Source organism: Osmerus eperlanus, chromosome 7 (genome assembly GCF_963692335.1).
Source record: "Osmerus eperlanus chromosome 7, fOsmEpe2.1, whole genome shotgun sequence".
In the NCBI taxonomy this organism is placed as follows: Eukaryota; Metazoa; Chordata; class Actinopteri; order Osmeriformes; family Osmeridae; genus Osmerus; species Osmerus eperlanus.
Window position 1 is genome coordinate 20,859,901 of NC_085024.1, and position 21,237 is coordinate 20,881,137.

At 44.5% G+C, this 21,237-nt stretch overlaps 3 protein-coding genes across 3 annotated transcripts in view; 1 reads left to right on the plus strand and 2 right to left on the minus strand.

Moving 5' to 3' along the window:
- Nucleotides 1–3,439: 3,439 nt before the first annotated feature.
- slc2a3b (solute carrier family 2 member 3b) lies at nucleotides 3,440–12,897 on the minus strand. Its single transcript, XM_062465815.1, has 11 exons — nucleotides 12,610–12,897; nucleotides 11,906–11,979; nucleotides 9,566–9,673; nucleotides 8,866–9,026; nucleotides 8,502–8,742; nucleotides 8,049–8,211; nucleotides 7,357–7,544; nucleotides 6,466–6,570; nucleotides 5,856–5,957; nucleotides 5,258–5,461; nucleotides 3,440–4,983 (listed from the first exon to the last, which is right to left on the minus strand). Exons 2-11 carry the CDS (start codon nucleotides 11,927–11,929, stop codon nucleotides 4,726–4,728), a joined length of 1,554 nt encoding a protein of 517 aa, XP_062321799.1. The 5' UTR covers nucleotides 11,930–11,979; nucleotides 12,610–12,897; the 3' UTR covers nucleotides 3,440–4,725.
- A 1,853-nt stretch (nucleotides 12,898–14,750) lies between these two features.
- Nucleotides 14,751–16,691, minus strand: LOC134023647 (cytochrome c oxidase subunit 6B1). Its single transcript, XM_062465926.1, has 4 exons — nucleotides 16,545–16,691; nucleotides 15,860–15,995; nucleotides 15,611–15,711; nucleotides 14,751–14,992 (listed from the first exon to the last, which is right to left on the minus strand). The coding sequence occupies exons 2-4, from the start codon at nucleotides 15,963–15,965 to the stop codon at nucleotides 14,939–14,941; spliced, it is 261 nt and encodes an 86-aa protein (XP_062321910.1). The 5' UTR covers nucleotides 15,966–15,995; nucleotides 16,545–16,691; the 3' UTR covers nucleotides 14,751–14,938.
- Nucleotides 16,692–18,529: 1,838 nt separating this feature from the next.
- rasip1 (Ras interacting protein 1) overlaps nucleotides 18,530–21,237 on the plus strand; it is a 3,233-nt gene continuing 525 nt past the window's right edge. Inside the window, exons 1-4 of the mRNA XM_062466321.1 lie at nucleotides 18,530–18,840; nucleotides 19,906–20,027; nucleotides 20,330–20,775; nucleotides 20,991–21,235. Of these exons, the coding sequence (XP_062322305.1) occupies nucleotides 19,906–20,027; nucleotides 20,330–20,775; nucleotides 20,991–21,235 (813 nt within the window). The 5' untranslated portion in view covers nucleotides 18,530–18,840. The remainder of the gene's footprint in view (nucleotides 18,841–19,905; nucleotides 20,028–20,329; nucleotides 20,776–20,990; nucleotides 21,236–21,237) is intronic.

Sequence of the window (21,237 nt, forward strand, 5' to 3'; positions counted from 1 at the left end):
CGAGGATGCATTGTATATACACACAGCCCCCCCCCCCTCACACACACATGAATGCACCCCACACACGTACACACACGTACACACACACACACACACACACACAAACACACCAAGTGAGTCATCAAACTATTACTCAGGCTTCTCAAATCAACCTACTCCAATCTGACAATCCACCGTGCATGTTGATTTAACATGCAATCCATTTCTCTCTCTCTCTCTCTCTCTCTCTCTCTCTCTCTCTCTCTCTCTCTCTCTCTCTCTCTCTCTCTCTCTCTCTCTCTCTCTCTCTCTCTCTCTCTCTCTCTCTCTCTCTCTCTCTCTTTCTCTCTTTTTCTACCTTTCCCCACTTGTACCACCGTCTCTCTCTAGCTTAAGTATCTAACGCTGCAAAGCCCATCAACGAGCGGTATGTTGGATGGATGTGTCCACAAACAAAGAGCTTCAGGAGCCGAGGAGGAGAAGCCCGTTACAGCGAGGAGAGGCAGAGGGAGAGGCAGAGGGAGGGAGGCAGGCAGGCAGGCAGGCAGGCAGGCAGGCAGGGAGGAGGCAGAGGCAGAGGAGAGGGAGAGGGAGAGGGAGAGGGAGAGGGAGAGGGAGAGGGAGAGGGAGAGGGAGAGGGAGAGGGAGAGGGAGGGAGGGAGGGAGGGAGGGAGGGGGAGAGGCAGAGGGAGGGAGGGACTCTGGGCATTGTGACTGAGCTACATTAACAGGGGGTCTCTAGCTGTCACATTCATGATATCATGAATGGGGGGGGGTCGAGTCCCCAGGTTCAGAGAAAGAGAGAAAGAGAGAGAGATAGAGGGATGTTATGCAACTTATTATTCATTTGGCTTGTGCCTCATTTTGTTATTTTTTGTTAAGAGAGCTTTTGGCAGGCCGCAACATGCACCAGGTTCTACTAGTGTAAACTACAGTGTCCTATCTGACGCTGTGTCACACACACACACACATATCCACACTACCACATCCACACACACACACACACACACACAGCAGAAACATTGTTTTTCCAAAACATCACCATAATTTACATATACCGCACTCCCCATTACAACACACACACACACACACACACACACACACACACAGACCATACGAACACAGATGCTCCAAGCAACACGGTGCCGTCCACTTGTGATCTCAGACGCTGGAGGGCATGCCGTGTGAATTCCTGCTTGGTCACAAACAAGCAGGGCAAACTCTTTGAACACCCAGACACACGCGTAAACGCCTGCACGGTGGTTAACAGTTGATGTCTTACCTTCCTCTGCTGAATTAGGCTGGAGAATCAGAGACAGAGACAGAAAGACACTCCACATCTCCACAAGAGAAGTACACAAACAGAGAGGGAAGGAGAAAGCATGAACGAGAGGGAGAGAGAGAGAGAATTAGTGTGTGTGTGTGTGAGAGAGAGAGAGGAGGGGGCAGGAGGAGGAGTCTGTCTGCTCTATTTAAGAGAGGAGGAGAGAGAGAGAGCGAAAGAAAGAGAGAAAAAAGAGAAAAAGAGAGAGAAAATGAGAGAGAGAGCGAGAGAGAGAGAGAGAGAGAGAGAGAGAGAGAGAGAGAGAGAGAGAGAGAGAGAAAGAGAGATGGAGATATGGATGGTGGAATGAGAACAAACAATGAAGGGGGAAATACAGTACATTCAGCAATACCATGCCAGGGTAGAGAGAGAGAAAAAGAGAGAGAGAGAGTGTGTGCAAACGAGTTTGTCTGGTCCTTAGAACAACTGTCTAGACATGCAAAGATACTCCCTCTCTCTTTTCATTTCTTGGTGCACAACTGAATTGCCGAGTTGGCATGAAATTATGGCATTGCTCACAATAGCTGAATACTTTAACAAGCATTTCTTCAAACTGCGGCCTGCATGGACTTTTCATTTTGAGTCACACTGTTGTTATGAAATTATCACAAATGGGATGCAATTTGAATTCCATCGTCCGTCTTGCTCTACCCCCCCCCCCCCCCTCTCTCTCTCTCTCTCTCTCTCTCTCTCTCAGACACATACACTCTCATAGGAGTTCTCATCCAGACAGTATCTAGACACGCGCTCACATCGCCATCGGCAAACTGCACACAGCGTCCCAACGCTCTCCCCTATCAACGCGCAACTCAGCTAGTGACATCTAGTGGTCAGACTGAGATACTACAGATTAATCATTATGAAATACTTACTGTATATGCTCCAATTCTTCATAAAGGGGATATTTCAGTAGGTTCTCTGGGAGGCAATGCATCTCATTAGCTTAGCACATATTTTCTAAATAACTGTTGTGCCTGATCAAGTGTATAAACACAAGTAGAACTAGAATGACATCGAGCCCCAGTATCCCCATTTTTCTCATAAATTATTTTCTATGGGGAACCTATGGTTTTGTAAAAAGTCTATTGGTTGTTGGTACAGTACTGCCATTATGCAGTTATGATGTAATACTAAAAAGATGCAAACATCAGATTCACACAAAAGATGCACACATATTCGACACACACATTTATTGTGACAAAATATTACAATAAGAATGTTATCTGTGGAACGTTTTTTTTTTAAAACTCAGCACAGAGCATAATTATATCCGGTATGTTATCGAAACATATAGAGATGAATCCACAAACTGGTAGAAATAAACAAATATTCAAGTCACACATTTCAAGTAGGATAGAGATTTAATTTTACTTTTAGTGGCTCAAAGCTTGAGTGATTCATTGTTACATAATGACAGATAACACAGAAGAGTCGTCTTGACGGCGATGATATCCCCCTGGTTTTTCTCATCTCTCCTTTTGTCATTTTTGACCCTATACATGTGCACATTTATATTTCCCATCAAAATAAATTAATTCACAAGAGTGCCTATCGAACTGCAACATATACACAATATATTTTTTTACATGTACATTTTGCAGAATATATATATGCAATGGAAGAGAATGGTATAGCACCATATTAAAGAGTGTATGCAGCAGGACTATGATCAGAGGGAAAGCAGAAACCAACACTGGGAATACACGTAACACAGTCATGAGAGCAGAGCTACTGTTTAGAGAAATGCCATTTCTACAACACGCAGATTTCATGTACATACAGACACACCACCATGTACCGTATTCACAACCGTCTACGATTCGCCAGATTGCCAAAGTGCTTGCTGATAGGTTACTTTTAGGCCAAGGTGTAGAGAAGTGCCTGGTTTACATAGGAAACAATACATATAGGAAAGGTGAGCAACAGATTCTGTGCACGCACATGCTCACTTTAGCCGATGCTGGAAGATTGACCAGTGTTAACAAATCATTAACATACATAGAATAACGTCTGTTGCTGAGCCTACATGATAAACCACTCTCAGTAGAACTTTATAGATACAAATATCTAACTGTAAGCCATTTTAGGAATGGTTACGTATAACATTTAGTCATTTTAGCAGACGCTCTTATCCAGAGCGATAAGTTACATACTAGTGTTCAGTTAGTGTTTGAAATAAAATAATCCTGTCATTTTATTAACATGTAACACTCTTTATTTGTATCGCTTAAATGAAAAAATTAACTGATATATATTTATAATTATGTCTCTCTGTATCATTCTGTCTGTATTCAATTGTTATCATTCATGGCATTTTGTTCAGTCTTTCTCTAGTTCGTACTAGTGTGTCAGTGTGTCTGACCTCAGTCCCAATACATATTGGTGTACATGCCACAGTTGCCATATATCAACTGAGTTTTCAACTGAACACATCTGTTAAGTACCTTCGGTCCGTCTCTAAAGTGGTTGTGATGGTCAGTTGCGTCAAGGTGCACGTTGCATGTTTGCTCACACATCCAAAACGTCACAGGTCACACAACCACCTACACATTCTTTTCTCACACAACTCAATGCCTCCATCTATGTTTCGATTGAATGTTTAGGAATTGATAAGACACGTGAGGTTAGTTCTTCCAGTGATCTATGCGCAGTAATCACACAGAATGACCTTTAGGTTAAGTCCCGCAGTACTGACCACTTGCACACCTCCACCTGAATATGCTGCAGTAAGGTGTGGCATCTAGGCGTGGTACCTAACACTATATTCTGATACAATACTGATACATCCAAATCCTGAAACATGTTTGCACGTGTTTGCCACCATCTTCATACTAAAAAGTAATACTTTTATATAAGGATACAATTACATTACATTATATAGAATATCAGTTGTGTTCCATGTGGACATTGCTTTAGTTCCCTGGGTGGAGCAGAGTTTTATATGAGGAAAGACTGTCTGTTTAGGTCACCTCGCCCATGTCAGGGCCAGAGGATTCTAGATAAACGGCGAAACTTTTCTGGATCAAGCTGTCAAGCTCCCAAAATGACTTTTCTACCCTGACCCCAATACATTTAATCCAAAATCCTGTTCCCCTTTTAACCCAAATGTAATAAAGTTCAAGACTCTGGTACTGTGGCTTGATACTGAAAACCTATTGTACGTACTGTGTTATAATATCTTCTAAATAGCATCTGTGTTACTGGCTTTGACCCTATTGCCCACTCAACACACCTCTACACACTTCAACACACCTCAACACACAAGCTGCTGTTTTTTATATGTAACCCCCTTTAGTGAAAGGGACTAATACCTCTCCCTGCTTTCAAATGTCCAATTGAGAGTCAATGGACAAACTTTTAAACTTTAACTCCATTCAGTATATGTATACGTGGCAGTTGTTGGACCATCAACTAGCTGTCTACTAAGGGACCTGCGAAGCTCCGGTCTTTGCTTTCTCATCTATTGGAAACTCAACCATCGGAACCTTCTCCGTCGTCGGGGAAGTAACCACGCCCTCTGTGGCCGGGGATTTGGCGGAGCTCGCGGCGGTTGCGGCGAATCCTCTGGCGATGTCATCGAAGGTCCGTCCTTTGGTCTCGGGCACGCGGAAGTAGGTGAAGATGAAGAAGACGATGAGGAACACGGTGAAGATGATGAAGACGTAGGCGCCACACAACTCCTGGAGCGGGGGGAGGGGCCAAAGGAAGGTGGTGAAGTCTACGTACGTTCGTATGTTTAGGCGTAGATTGTGTGTTTTAATACAGAGGCATCAAACAGGATCAGTTTCCTGCGTCCTCTATCTTGACGAAATCTTTTCAAACGTCAGCTTTTGCATGTCCTTGCAAGAGGGAGAGGGAGAGAGAGAGAGAAGAAGATAGAGAGAGAGAAGAAGAGAGAGAGAGAAGAAGAGAGAGAGAGAGGGGAAATAGAGAGAATGTATGTCATGTACGTACCTCTAGTTTGGGGAAAGAGAGGCCGACCAGGAAGTTGGCGGTCCAGTTGGAGCAGCCAGAGACGGCCATGGCGGCAGGCCGGGGGCCCTGGGAGAACAGCTCGGCCACGATGAACCAGGGGATCGGACCTGGACCCATCTCAAAACTGGCCACAAAGCCAAACACGGCAACAATGGCCAGGTAGCTGAGGGACGGATTGTCCGTCTGCTCACGGAGGGAGTGGAGGGGAGAGGAGGAGAGAGAGACATAGAGAGAGAGAGGGGTGAGAGAGAGGGGGGAGAGAGAGGTGAGAGAAAGAGAGATAGAGGGACAGAGAGAGAAAGAGAGAGAGGTGTGTATGAGAGAGAGAGAGAGGTGAGAGAAAGAGAGAGAGAGAGAGAGAGAGAGAGGGACAGAGAGAGAGAGAGGTGTGTATGAGAGAGAGAGAGAGAGAGAGAGAGAGAGAGAGAGAGAGAGAGAGAGAGAGAGAGAGAGAGGGAGAGAAAGAGAGAGAGAGAGAGAGAGAGAGGTAAGGGTGGGGAACAAAGGAGGGATTTCAAGAGAAGAACAGAAACATCAAACCAGACAAGCCCTGTGGGTTAGGCTTAGGGTCACTCACCACCAGTGAAAGAGAGATGGTCATGAGTATAGCAAACACAGCCATTCCAGCCAATCCAATCAGGTGCAAGGTCCTACGTCCCGCCCTCTCAACCAGGAACAGCTGCCAATCAAAGAGGGAGCTTGTTATCAACAAGTGTCCATGGGCATTATAACGTAAAGTGCTAAAACAAGACTATGGAAGCAAATCTGTGACATGTTTAGAATTTTAAAAGGCATTGAATACCTAATATTGAAATGTTGTTGGTTTTGAATTCACCTCTATGTTAAAAAGAAAATCTGATCCAAAAATTTGAGTTTCATTAATTCAGGTTGCTCAAATTCAAACAGGAAATTGAGATCCCCCCAAAAAAAAAAAGACAAATTCGTTACGTTCGAATTTTTGGCAACCTGAATTTTGTTATATTTACAATTTCCGAAACCTGAATTTTTGTATCCTATTTTTTGGTGGAAATAAATTAATATTTCAATTTAAAAGACGTGAATTCAAAACCAACAAATTCCGTTTTGTTTAAATTTCTATATTAAGTATTCAATGCCTTTTAAAATTCTAAACATACGACACTGATTTGCTTCCATACAAGACCCAAACAAAGCGTTAAAACACCTACAGACACCACGGTGAAAAGCGTGTTGATCACTCCTGCTCCAATCGTAGCAAAGATGGGCTGTGTCACCCCAGCAGTCGCGAATAAACCAGTGGAGTAATAAAACACCTGGAAAACACAATAGTTTTTTTTTTATTATTATTACATCCACCGTCCACTTGTATTTCAAAATAAAAGCGTTGTATTCATTTACAAAGTGAATGTGGATGTTATGTAATACATCCAGCCGTCCTATTGTATTTCAAAATAAAAGCGTATTCATTTACAAAGTGAATGTGGATGTTATGTAATACATCCAGCCGTCCTATTGTATTTCAAAATAAAAGCGTTGTATTCATTTACAAAGTGAATGTGGATGTTATGTAATACATCCAGCCGTCCTATTGTATTTCAAAATAAAAGCGTTGTATTCATTTACAAAGTGAATGTGGATGTTATGTAATACATCCAGCCGTCCTATTGTATTTCAAAATAAAAGCGCTGTATTAATTAACAAAGCGAATGTGGATGTTGTTTGCTGTACGGGTGGCCGTAAGTGTATAAACAGGATAAGGACTGATATTGATGGCTGGTATGCGTAGCTGTCAAAGGTTTAACTGACACTGAGGCCTTGACCTTCAGCTAAAGAGCTGTTGTGATTGGCTAATACAATTCAGCTGACGCCGACACTGACTGACACCTTGCCTAACTGACCTTTTAAAGAGGCAGTCATCTTTAAATATCACTGTGATTATAGCCCATCCCCTGACCTTATTAGTCTCAATACAGCCCCCTCCCTCCCTGAATTCTGAACGGTGACAATTATTCGAATGTGCAAGGCTTAAGGCGGCTAATTTCGATAGCATGTCCCCTGTATGTGTTGCATTGCATTGTGGGAGCCTGCAGTCTACTTACCGCGTTGATACCGGAGAGCTGTTGGGAGAGCTGGAGCATGATGGCAATGATGATTGGCTGACGATAGGCCGGGGAACGGAAAAGTTCTGGGATGGTCACCTTCTTCTCCATGGCCATCTTCATCCCTTCCTCCTTCATCTCCTGGATGTCCTCGTTGATGTCCTCGGTGCCGCGCAGACGCACCAGCGCTGGAAGGACGAAGGAGAGAGGACAGGAAGACAGAGGGACAGAAAGAGCAACAAGGTTGGTGCAACGTTGAAAGATGAAGCAAGATGCATGTGCTTGTTGCCTCCTGTCGTACTGATGTCATCATCATCATTCTCACAAAAAACCATTAGCTCTTCCATCTACAAAACCCAGGAGATTTCCAACACAGTCACACTGTCGGCAAAACACATTAGTCTCAGGGCCAGTTCTGGGGGTGGGGCAGGGGGGGCAATGCCCCTGTGACAACAAGTTTGGACTCCCTTGTGGCCCCCCTAAATGTAGAATCTGAATAATTATAAACATGGTCTTTTTCCTGTTAATGCCTGAAATGCAACAATAATGTTTAATGTAGCCCTCTAAAAGCTCTCTTACCTCTGGCCCCCTCTAACAGTACAACTGGCCCCCAAGCTTGGCCCCCTCCCAGGCAAAATGGTCTAGAACCTGCCCTGATTGGTCTACTCGTGAACAGAGGAGTGGTGCCTGACCTTTGCGCGCTTCCTCTTCCTGGTTGAGGCTGATGAGGAGGTAGCGGGGGCTCTCGGGGCAGAAGTGCAGCAGGATGGTCTGTAGCACGGCGGGAAGGGCAGTCAGGGCCAGCAGCAAGGGCCACAGCAGGTCGGAGCCCAGGAGAGACTCCAGACCGAAGATCTGGAACACGGAAACACAACCAGGGGGGGTGATCTCACTAGCCAGACCATAAGTCTGAAACACAGAATCACTAATCTAATCACTTCTAATCTAATCACGGTTGGTTCGCTCTTGCTCTGCGTAACAGTTTAATTGTTTATCTGATCAAAGGCATTGTGTTCTTCCATTTCAATAGTGTGTTTATCTATCGATGCACTTCAACGATATCAATCCAGGTCTGGGACAGGTCGGGTTAGGATCATTACAACAGTGTACGGTAGAACCAGGTCAAAGCAAATCCGGCGAGGTACCTGCGCCACCAAGATGCCAATCACCACGCCCAGCTGGTGGAGGGTGCCGAAGGCGCCTCTGAGGTTGGTGGGCGAGATCTCGCCGATGTACATGGGCGTGAGGCCGGTGCACAGCCCACAGAACAGGCCGATCACCAGGCGCCCGAGGATGACCATCTCAAATGAGCGACACAAGCTGGACAGCCCCATCAGAACAGCCCCCAGAATGGCCAAGCTGTTGGCCAGCAGCATGGACTTACGCCTGGCGACATGGGGAGGATCCTGCGGTCAGTAAAGCTAATCCATGTTTCAAGGAGTTTGAGTTTAACCAGGGCTTTAGGGTTAGTCTTGGTACAACACACTGAGGATCATTCACGGCTCTCACCTGCCAAACTTGTCCACCATGGCTCCCACTGACAAGGACCCGGCCATACCTCCCACGCTGAAGATGGCCACCGCGAAGCTCCAGATCAAGGTGATGGAGCCCGGGGAGAAGGGCGTTTCGAAACGCTCCGTCGTCACGTTCAAGAAGAAGTTACGCAGTTTCTGGCGCACAGACACACACAGAAGAGGATTTGAAACAAGGATCGGCCATTTTGTACCAATGAGCATGTTCACTGGATGTTCTCTGTTCTGGTTCTGTATCCCCCGGAGGTATCCCCTTCTGAGCCCCAACAGGCCTGGGGAGAACATGCCCCAGGGCCCCATGTTGGTTTCAAACCCAGGACCTTCTAGTGTGAGTTAGCAGAACACAATGCCACCATGTCCAGGTTTGTTCTGTGGGGTTGCCTGGTGCAGACCAGCACGCTGTTCTATCTCACTTGTCTGTTTCACAAGGAGTGGTGCAATACCAACCTAAAACGAGCAACTTCCTGAAAAGATATGACAGAGTAGTGAATAAGAAACCCACTGTAGTGTCATCCATGTCTATGGCTCCAGATGGCCTGTATTGCATAACGTTTGGCAGGGTCTTCTTCAGATGAGTCTTAGACACTCAACTACTGTCAACATAGTTCTTCTCTCTCTCTCACACACACACACACACACACACACACACAAACAGACACATATGAACACACACATACCTGTTCAGGGGCATTGATGACCCCAGTGTTGTAGCCAAACTGCAGGGAACCAATGACTGCCGTAGACACACAGAATAGGAGATAGCCAGTGACCCCCTTCTTTTTAGGCTGGAGAGACAGACAGTGTTTGTGTGAAGTAGAGAGACAGACACAAAGGGAGAGAGAGACAGGTAGCCAAAGAACAAGAGAGAGAGAGAGAGAGGTAGCCAAAGAACAAGAGAGAGAGAGAGAGAGAGAGAGAGAGAGAGAGAGAGAGAGAGATAGAGAGAGAGAGAGAGAGAGAGAGAGAGAGAGAGAGAGAGAGAGAGAGAGAGAGAGAGAGAGAGAGAGAGAGAGAGAGAGAGAGAGAGAGAGAGAGAGAGAGAATGCGAGAAAGGAAAATAAAATCACACTTTACTAATGCATATGGATGAGCAGCTGTACAAGGATTGTGCGACGTGGTCATCCGACTTCCCATCCGAGTTGCCCTTACAAAGCTCTTGTTGTTAACGGTGACAGTGGCAGGAGACACGTTGACATAGAAACACACAATGACATCACTTGTTCGTTTCTTTCCTCCCTTCTGCTTTCTCACACAGCCGTGCAAGGTGTTTCAAAACATGGCAAATCAAGCCGTCCTTTCGCAACCATGTGTTTTTTAACGGTGATTGTGAGTGTTATCAAGATATCAACATCTTCACATCGATAGATGGAGATTTGATGCCTGCATATGTCAGGCCAGTGCAGAACCATAACAAGGAGAATGGAGTTCACCACATTTGCCAAGAAGATCGATCAGAGGAGACAGTGGATAAGTGTCTACGGCATTCTGAAAGCTCTAGGCTGCGGAGTGCCTGGTTTAGACTGGCCTGGACTGGCTGTTCTGTCCTGTACCGATAAATCAAACAAGCCTTTTCTCATGGCTGAGCAGTTCATTTCTTACCCAGAAAAACAGTACAGTAGTGATGCCATGATAACTGCAGAGATGCAGACAGACAAAGAGAGACATAGTTAACTCTTAAAGGAGAAAAATAATGCCTAAATTTGTTGCCATTGTAGACACACAAAACAGACCCTTAGTAAAAGTCAAAACCTGCAATAAATCCACCACAACATGTGTCATTTACTATTAGTCTTCACAAATGTACGTGATAAGTGTTAGGTGTTGCACAACTCAACATGTTGTGACAGGCACTGGAGGAAGGGTGCTGCAGGAGAATTCTGTCACTGTGTGTATGTGTGTGTGTGCGTATGTGTGTGTAAATGTGTGTGTGTGTGTGTACGTGTGTGTGTGTGTGTGTGTGTGTGTACGTGTGTGTGTGTGTGTGTGCACGTATGTGTGTGTGTCATGTCGGTGGTGGATATGCATGCTGGATAGTGGATTTTCATTGTGAAACAGATTAAGCCATTCTGGTTCCACTTTGGTTCCTTCATCTGCCACTGACAGTGATTGATTCTCGCCCTCTCTCTCCCTCTTTCTGCCTCCTGCTCCTAAGTCTCTCGCCCTCTCCCCTGTTTCTACCTGTTGGGTCTCTGGATCACCATTTCCCCTCCCATTCTCTCTCTCTGTGTGTCTTTCACTTGCTCTGTCTATCTTTTAATTACTCTCTTTTACTCACTTTTTCGACAAGGACCTCTATTTTACACGGGCAGGAGAGAAAACCTTTACCATGAAAAACGGAGAAACCCTCCTCCTCCTCCTCCACCCAAAACTATAATTGTGCATCCTGTTTTGAGCCTCAGAGCACACAGGCCTGGCAGAAGACGGAACTAGTATCTGAAGATTTACCGATGAACAGAGTATTGCGCTTTACCCTTATAACCTACAAGCACGTACAGGCCGGGAAATTAAACATGTTGAGACAGGTCATCTTTAGCTGGGTATGTCAGCCTGGATCTCTGGATCATTGTCCTTCTCCTTCTACATTTACATTTACATTTAGTCATTTAGCAGACACTCTTATCCAGAGCGACTTACAGTAAGTACAGAGACATTCCCCCGAGGCAAGTAGGGTGAAGTGCCTTGCCCAAGGACACAACATCCTTCTAGCATGAGCGTACTACATGTATTCATTTAGCAGACGCTTGTATCCAAAGCTGTACACCCTGTCCCTGTTCCTCCAAATGCCAGAGAGGAAAACTACAGAATATCTCTTCTATCTCCTACACACCAAGCCCAATCAAGAAGTGAGACTTAAAGCCCTGCTGGGTAAGAGCACCCCGTTGGTTATTGTTTACGGGAGGCAAATGTTGGTGGCATGTGCAAGAGAAAACACAGGAAGTGTGAATACACTACTATAGTGCAAAGTATGTTAAATTAAAACATTTGGAGGACAATATTAATGATCTAATGGTGCTTACCTTTTCATCATCCATCTTCTCCATCTTTGCTCCTGGATCAGTAAACACTGACTGAACTCTGTACAAATGCTTTGCTGAGGAAAACATACAGCAAAAACACATTAGATGACTTTCACACAATGCCTAATTGTGAATCTTCAAAATAAAAGCATCCAACAACGAACATCTAAAAAATAAACCCTTACAGAGAGAATAGCCTTATCTTGCCAGACACAAACTCATGGGTTCTTGAGCACGTCAAGTCAAGCCGCAGATCAAGCTTTCCTCTTTTGTATTCATTACGAGGCAAGTGTTATAACATCCCTGTCTACTCCCTCAAAATCTTCAATGCATCTACCCAGTCTTGCTGTATTTACGAAAATTATTAATTGTTTTGTATCTATCATCGTATTAGCGAATGTGGAGAGAGGTGACGGGAAGACGGTGGATTCTTTGGGGGGGATTTTGTAACTAGAATCTACAGGTTACTATTAGTGCGTATGTCGCTGTTATACGGCATGTATTTATTCTGTAATGTGCATGAAATAAATATAAGCATGCTATCTAAACAAATATGCTATACCAAGTATTTATTTTTCAGAAATAAATACGCATATTTGTAACATTTTTTAAGTATCAGTTAATCAAAGATCAGATATCTATCGAAACTGGAAAACAAAAATTCACATAATTTCATTAAAGGTCATATAAAATGTTGGATTTACCTCAATTAGTGCCAATAGTAACTGTTATCAAACCCAGATGTGTTTGCTGTTCGGAATATTCTTCATTTAGGCTACTCCACCCTCCCTCGTCAGTTGATTTATAAAGGAGAGTGGTACAAGACTGTTGGCAAGTTCCCCAGCTTTGACCACATCCGTGTTTGCATCTCTCGGAAGAGATCCTGCTCAGAAACTGCAGGTTTTCTTGCTTAAAACCATTCGTTATGTGTCAACCAGAATGTGTCAGAGGGACGTGCCCGAGATCGTGTCTGCTGGTTAGAGATGGGGAACAAACGGTCCCTGTGAATAAGGTCTCTGTGCTGCCCACCGCCCGGCCCACCGGGTGCGCGAGAACAAAAGACGATGTGCGCGGTGCTCGGACACAAAGCACGGTCATGCAGAAATCATAAGACCAGCAGAGTGGGTGGTCAGGGGGGAAAGAGCCCTCGGTAATTCTTGATACATTTTTAATCTTCATAGCCCACTTAAATCCTTGTCTGGAATTTGACAACACTCTTAAAAATGCAGTGCCATACCAAATCCAGATTGTTAGGGCACCTTAAATGCCTAGAAGTCTGGGCTTGAACTATCCTATGTGGGTATTGTACAGTTTACTGCAGATCAAGAGATTGCAGTCCACCTCTAATTACTACATGCACCCCTATGGGTGAACAATTTCTCAGTGGAAGGGATCAGTGAGGTAAGAAGATAAAAGGCAACATTGGGTCAGAGCTATAGTTATATCTATGCATTCAGCAGCAGAGACAGATGGTGTAAGCGTACCCAGCAGAGTGGTAGGTACTGTGGCTTTGCAGAGGATGAGCCTAACCCTAAGAGGATGGGCATGGTTAGGCTTCATGGTTGGATGACACCTAACTGTGGTGCATTGTGGGAGAGGCCAGGTTACGGGGTATAAAATGGTAGCCTGATCCAAATTTAAACTGACACACTTTGTTTGAGCTTAATGTTTGGGTGCACATCATGTATGGACAACTGGTGGGGGAATGGAAGGGAGCGGGAGATTGTTCTGTAGTTAGTTAATTAGACAGAAAACAGGGAGTGAGAAGGAACTCAACAAAGGAGAGCTCTGTGTTTCTGTCTTTAATCATTCAGCTTTTTCTACAACAGGAACTAGAACAGGAACTGGAACCCCACTGTGCGAGGCAGATTCTCAGAAGGCCTTCCTTTCAGATAAAAGCGGACATAATTCTGACTTTTAAACTCACTAAACCATACTTTATAGCAGGCATGCAAACAGATCAGGGCTAAAAAAGGAGAGAACGATACGGCGAAGAATGTTCTGAGGGTTCCCCCGGAAGAACATTTCTTACATTTTAAAGTTAAACGCATCAATCTAGTGCACTTTGAGAGCAATGTAGAAAACCTCTCCCCACTCTGCCCCTGATTGGCTGTGAGGTTTAGACATTAGGAGTGACGATTGATTCCAGAGCCAGTTGTAAAGTTGCGAAGCATGGGTAAAATGCTGTGTTGGCCAAGGCCACGACCCCCCCCCCCCCCACACACACACACACACACAAAATAATTTCTCATCGGATCTGCACAAATCACATAGGTGACCCATTTTGGTTTCAAAAAGGTGAGTCTCACCTAAAGATGAGGAGTTTGCATGCCTGTTATAGGAAATTCCCCACAGCTGATAAACCCACAGCAACAGGTTCTGCTTTTGGCATAGAAAGGAGTAGGATTGCTGTTCAAGACCTAACCTGCACACCCCAGCCCTGCAGATGGCAGTAATGAACCATTAAGTTGGTTTCCAACCTGTTAAACCTCACCAGAGAACACAAATTGGGTAACTCGTTTTGTTTTCAAGACTACTAGTATTGATTTGAGGATGGCATTATTGATTTCACTTGTATTTCTGTAAGTCCTGGTTTGAATTCAGTATTGATACGGTTTACGCTGTTAAAAAGTAGACCATGGCTGTCCAGTACTGTTAGATGGGTGATTGCTGCCATCTTCTGGACAATGGCTGCTGGTGCAGTAGGAGACATGAGACACCAAGTGCTCGGGAAACAAAGAATCAATAAAAATAAGATACATAAAAAATATTTTTCAATCAGTGTTGTTACATTTTTCAGGTGAAGAATATTAAAAATAATAAAGACAAAGGAAACACCATCAGGCAGTCTTTGGCTGAATAAAAACTTGTGCGTGTTTTTATTAAGTCTTTATATTATGTAACATTAGAAACATTATTAACATAGTTAACTAACATTTATAATGGTGTGGTACATGGTTTTCAAATGTTCTTAAGCACGCCAAAGTATAGTTAGTTGAATGTCCTGAAGCCGTACACCGAAGGGCTGCCATATTAGATCCTTCCAGCGAAGCTCCCGTCCCCAATCTGATCGTCCCACTTGGAGACCTGAGGGGAAAAAGGGAGCTCTTTAGATTAAATAGGAGGAGTCAGGTGGCTGAGCGGTTAAGGAATCGGGCTAAAAATCTGAAGGTTGCCAGTTCGATTCCCGGCCCAAATCACGTTGTGTCCTTGGGCAAGGCACTTCACCCTACTTGCCTCGGGGGGAATGTCCCTGTACTTACTGTAAGTCGCTCTGGATAAGAGCGTCTGCTAAATGACTAAATGTAAATGTAAACACATGGGAGAGGCAGGGATTTGAACAAATACAGGCTAACTGCAGCCTGTAAGACTCACTAAACCAGAAGAAATATCTAGGTAATTCCACACGGCTGATAAGTCCACCGCAACAAGAAACAGTGGTGTCCCAGTAGAACACTGGGACCTGTTTTGAATCACTAAACCTAACCACCATTTCTCACAATAAACTGACCTGAGAAAAATAGGATTACTGGAGACTACATAAAACCAACATTACCCTGCCTGACAGATCAAACCGTAAGTCAGGTTTACAGAACATTCTGGGTACCAGGGTGATTCTGACTTGCTTAAGCTTTGTACGCTCACACAAAATCATAAAATGGGTAGAGGAACTTGGGTGTGACCCTTAGCCATTCATATCCATACCCAGCTCATGGGGCACAGACTCTTGTAGACTCTCTGGTACCAGTCACAGGGGGCTACATCCTGACCTTTGTCTGACAGAGCCTTGTTGCACCTGTGGAAGTCTGACATAGAGAGAGAAGGCAAAGTGAATTAGAGAACATAAAGAAGAGTGTTTTTGTGTGTGTATGAGAGAGAGAGAGGGAGAGAGAGAGAAAGAGAGAGAGCGCGCATGTATGTAGCTCTATGGACACAGCATTCAGTATTTCATACCCAAGTAGTTTTGAAAACAGTTGCGGGTCTGGTTGGTGTTAGGGAAACGGGCATCGAAAGGAGCCGTCCTGTAGTTCTTAATCTTCTCCTCGATAACGTCAGACATCTTCTCGATTGCTCGGTGTCACCTTCAACACTTCAATGGAAAACGGAATGTTCACAACGGGAAAGGACAACATACGTTTAAGTTGTAGCTGGCGAATAATTCCCTATTCCAAAATATATGTACAGTTGCCAGAGCTAACTAGACTGCAGAATGGATCAATGGTAATATGGATAGCTAGCTAGTTAGCAATGGTTAGTAGAAAGTAATTTTACAGTTTCCTAGTAACATGTCATGACCGACAACTATAGTGCTAGCTACCCAGGGTGACATTAGCTAGTTATGGGCATAGTGAATTGTAAGTAGTAAAGGGCATTGGCTACTACTAGTCCAAGTCATCTGTAAACACGGCTCCGTACCAGCGAGCTAACGCGCGATAGGCTTGCTAAGCTGGCTTGCTAAGCTAGTTTGCGGCAATCATTTGTAGATTCTTGATCAAAGGTCTGACGTTGTGGCATCACAGAGATGGTTTGGTTGTTTTTGAATACATATAACATTGAGCAGAAAGCAAAATCTATTTTCTAATGGTTATATATTAAAGACTCGTCACACAATTTAGATAATTTGATCTCAACGACCTACCTTGGGCTTGATCTGTGTCCTTCTTCTTAGTTCTTCTTCTGTTAGATTAATTACTTATATCCGACTGTGAAATTCATACAGCGCCACCTACTGTGCTGGAGTCTAAGGACAGTCAACTAAGAATCCCAAATCCCGTCATACCGTGTTGTGGAATGAACTATACATTTTCCAAAATTCCATAAATGTTAATATTCATGTATGAGAATTCGTTTAAAAGTTAAAGTTAAACTTAAAGTTGCCTCTAGATGGTGACACCACAACTTTCCCTTTATGGACCATGGAGGTGTCATAGCAGGTATGGCCTCTATTCAGCGATGTTGCCTAGGGGTTATTACATAACCTTCAAACTACAGGATAACTCTGATTCTGATAGATTCTGCTAGTTTAAACGCCAGGTCAAGTGACATGATCAGTAGAACTTGCCTCTGTCCCAAGTTGATTGAGGGTTACTCTGATTGGTTGAATCCGAAAGCCTAACAAAAAATGTGTAATCTTGAATAAAACAGAAAATCCCTTCACAGCCAAACTAGGTTTCTCAAAATCAATTTACAGTCGTTGCTTTGAAATGGTTTGTTTTTGTTGTTGCTCTCTAGCAATCACAGTGTGCCTTAAAACAACAGGATGGACAATGCTGTGTCTAATCTATTTTTACCCACCGCTTGTCCTGTCTCTCTCCATTAATGTTTCTGTGATTTGTAACGAAAGTTAACTGAAAAATAACAAGGAATAATTGAGTAATGAAGAAAAAAAAGACATATATAGACAGAACCTATGTCAGTAGATTTTAGTTTCTCTATTTTCACCTCTTCTCTAAATGTTACTATTTGTTAGGGTATATACCAGTTATACATTTACATTTAGTCATTTAGCAGACGTGCTTATCCAGAGCGACTTACAGTAAGTACAGGGACATTCCCCAGAGGCAAGTAGGGTGAAGTGCCTTGCCCAAGGACACAACGTAATTTGGCATGGCCGGGAATCAAACTGGCAACCTTCTGATTAATAGCCAAACTCCCTAACCGCTCAGCCACCTGAACCCGAATTATAGAATTAAACTATTAGGAGTTATTTCACAAAACCTCTGAGTCAACTACCTGGAAAAGACGATTGTTGACATCCGCATGCCAAAAGCAAACAAAACTATGAAAATCCATGACGCAAAGGACTGTTCACAGTCCGCTGTTAGTAATATCTGTCTGCGAACATCTCTCCATACCCTCAGAATTGAGTTCTGTCAATGTGGAGATACAGTGTGTGTTCTGGTAAACATCACTTTCTTGAGATTAATGTGTCTCGACAACATTCTTGCGGTTGTAATGTGACACACATGCCTACACTGGAATGCAAGAATCAATCAAAACATTGTTAAGAGTGGAAGAATGCGGAATGGTGAAGTTTTCTGCCTTTCATTCTGTTCCCTTTACTGCTCCCTCTCTCCCGTCTCCTCTCTTTCCTGTCACCAGTCTTCCTGTTGTAGACAAGGTCATAGGTCACAGGTGTCCCTCTCTCTCGAACTTCCTGTCTTGCTTTTCCTTCTTCCTCTTTTCAGCGGATCTGGGATGCCTGAATGAGGCCTTATGTTCTGAACCATTTACATCCTTTCAAACAGTGACTTTTACCACATACACACACACACACTCACAGGTTGATATCCATGCACATTTCTCCTGCACACGTCACAATCAATCATTGTGTCTCAATATTCTTCCTCCTTTCTCTCTTGCATCCCTTCTTTTTCTTGTTCTACTGTTCCATCCTATTTATTTTCTTCATAACCGTTTGTGTGCATCGCACAAAAATGTCCCCATTCCCCTGCGCCATTGCTCTCTCTCTCTCTCTCTCTCTCTCTCTCTCTCTCTCTCTCTCTCTCTCTCTCTCTCTCTCTCTCTCTCTCTCTCTCTCTCTCTCTCTCTCTCTCTCTAGCTCAGGATATAGGTGTTGTCCAGTACGGAGGAAGGAAATTCTGTCACTTAGAACAATGGGCCTGTTTCTCTATCTATAGAGAGGGAGAGCTAGAGGCAGGAGCCTTTACCACCGCTAAAGAGAAATAAAAGAAGAGAAAAAGAAGAAACAAAAATTGAACAAAAAATAATATATTATTGAGAAGAAGATTTGGGAATTTAGGTGACACCTAGATTGGGTCATTTGACAATGGAGTTTATCATTTGGTGGAAAAGACGGATGCCAGGATATTGATGTACTTTACCACGGCTTCGCAGTTGATTTTAGGCGAAAAGAACGTCCATTGCAAAGGACAATTAATACATATAAAACCAAGAAGGAATACCTGTTGTTGGTAAGGTTTTTGAATATGGATTTCCTTTTGGAATGTATTGGTTTGTCAACGTTTTGGTCATTTGGGCGTTTGTCCAACTGTATTGAAAGGTTACAGTGTGTTTACCACATTTGTCAATGTAGAATCTGTCACACAAATGACTCCAACATCTTTTCTAAATAGTTTTTTTTTCTTAAAGAGTAAAGAAAGACTTCCATTAATCCAAAACATTCTCTCCAAAATACTGACTAGCTTCGCAGGAAATTCACAAGCTTTTCCAATAAATTTTAGACAAGAGTCAAACCTGGAGACCGATCTAACATCACCATCTATTTTCCAAATGTAAAGTAAAGTAATGTAAGTTGTTAAACGATGAGATTTCAGTGTAGTAGACTGCTCAGATTTAAATGGTAGTTTGAACCGTGACTCCTAGCAAGACCAATGTAGAGGGGCGGACAGCTAGTGACCTTTGAGTGGGCATTTCCCTTTCAACACGACAGCTGGGTCTGAGGCCTGCAGAAGAGGCTTCCTGTTTGGAGAATGAGAAATGACACGCTATATTCTAAATATAGAGTTCTGTGAGTTTTGAAACGATGCGTATGAGATGTTTGATGTGGCCAGAGTCTTTTGTGGATGATCTTATGACAAATGTGTTTTTCTTTGACCAGTAAAGTCAAACTTAATTTGGTATTCCACAATGGTGATTTCATACCATTGTTCCAGGAGCCCTGTTGAATATAGACCTTGTATCGTGATGCAAGTTTTTCAGCTGACTCAAATCCGAGGATTGTGCTCGGTCGATCTGTTCTCTGGTGTGTTAGTTCATCAAAAGTACCCCCTACTGGTGACTAAACAAATACAGAAATCTCGTCTGGCCCTTCCTTTCTTCTTGCACTGCTCTTCTGCTCTTCTCTTCGCTCTTCTACCCACCTTTTCTCTCCACATTAACCTCCCCTTCCCTCACTAATAATGATGTATCTCTTTCTCTGTGTTTCTTGTTGCTCTCTCTCTCTCTCTCTCTCTCTCTCTCTCTCTCTCTCTCTCTCTCTCTCTCTCTCTCTCTCTCTCTCTCTCTCTCTCTCTCAGATGGAGGGGTCTGGCAGTCCTCGTTTCAGGAAGCTTCATTTCCCTGTGGGTCTGTGGATCAACTCACCCAGGAAACACTTTGCCAAGCTGGGGGGTCGCTGGCCCAGCGCTGCCTCTGTCAAGTCAGTTTCCTAGTCTACTGTCTCCTCCTTGTTACCTAGACCTTATTAAGTCTTTAAGCAAACTGATTTGTTTTGACTTGTTGACCTTGCAGGCCAGATCAAGATTAGAGTTACATAGTGATTTGTAACACAGAGCCGGTGTAAGACTGGGACTGTTTCCTCAAAGTGGTTGCAGTTCATGTAGCTTGTCCAAATTCAGCTCTGTCAGTCATAACTCTCAGGTGACATTCCATTTCCCCCCCCTCCCCCCTTCAACATCCCCCCCATATCCCCCCCCCCTCTTTTTTCTTTTCTTTCCCCAGGTCCACCACCAGCTCTGACGCAGCCTCCCTCCATGAGGCCCCCTCTGCCCCTTCCTCCTCCCTCTCTGTCTCCACCCCCTCCCTGGCTCCCTCGTCCCCCTCTCCCTCCCCGGCGTTCCTCAGGCCCCGGCCCTCCGCCCCCCAGTCTCGCACCAAGCGCCTTTCCCACCTCTTCCTGCGGGGGCGCTCTAACAGCGACCGTGACCGGGCCGTGGGGGAGAGGGAGAGAGAGTTGTGGGCTCACTCCGCGGCACCCTCGTCGCACCACTACCTGCCCCCGGCCTCCTCCACCGCCCCGGGCCTCATCAAGATCTACGGGGATGCCCTCTCCAGCGGAGCCAACTACCGATCGCTGCTCGCCAACGTCCACTCCACCGCCAGGCAGCTCATCGCCCAGGTCATCACCCGATACACGGAGAGAGAGAGGGAGGAGACGGAGGATGCAGGTGAGAAGGGAACGGAAGGGAAGGGCAGGGCAGGGCAGGGCAGGAGTGGGTTGTTGTGTGACTTGCACAAGACTGATTTCCACCCTTTGTCAATAAGGGAATAATGAATCCCGATATGAATAATGTCAAACAAACATAGAAATGACCTCTCAGATATTAATTAGAGTTGTGGGCAAAACCCCTTGGAATCTCCCCTGTGTTGCCTCACCTCACAGTCCTCCAGAAACACTGCCCAGAAGACTTCCTGTTGTGTGATGTCATCGGAAAGCCCATCCAGCAGCCAGATGGAGCTGTCCAATGGGAGACGGAATGTCGGCGGGGTGTGGCCCCTTGGGAATGCCCCTTGTTATTGGTGGACATGTGGAGGCCGAAGGACGGATTTGAGCGACGCTTTGAGATGCAGAAGCGGGAAGATTACGAGAGGGAGGAGAAGGAGAGGGAGAGGGAGGGGGAGAACTATGC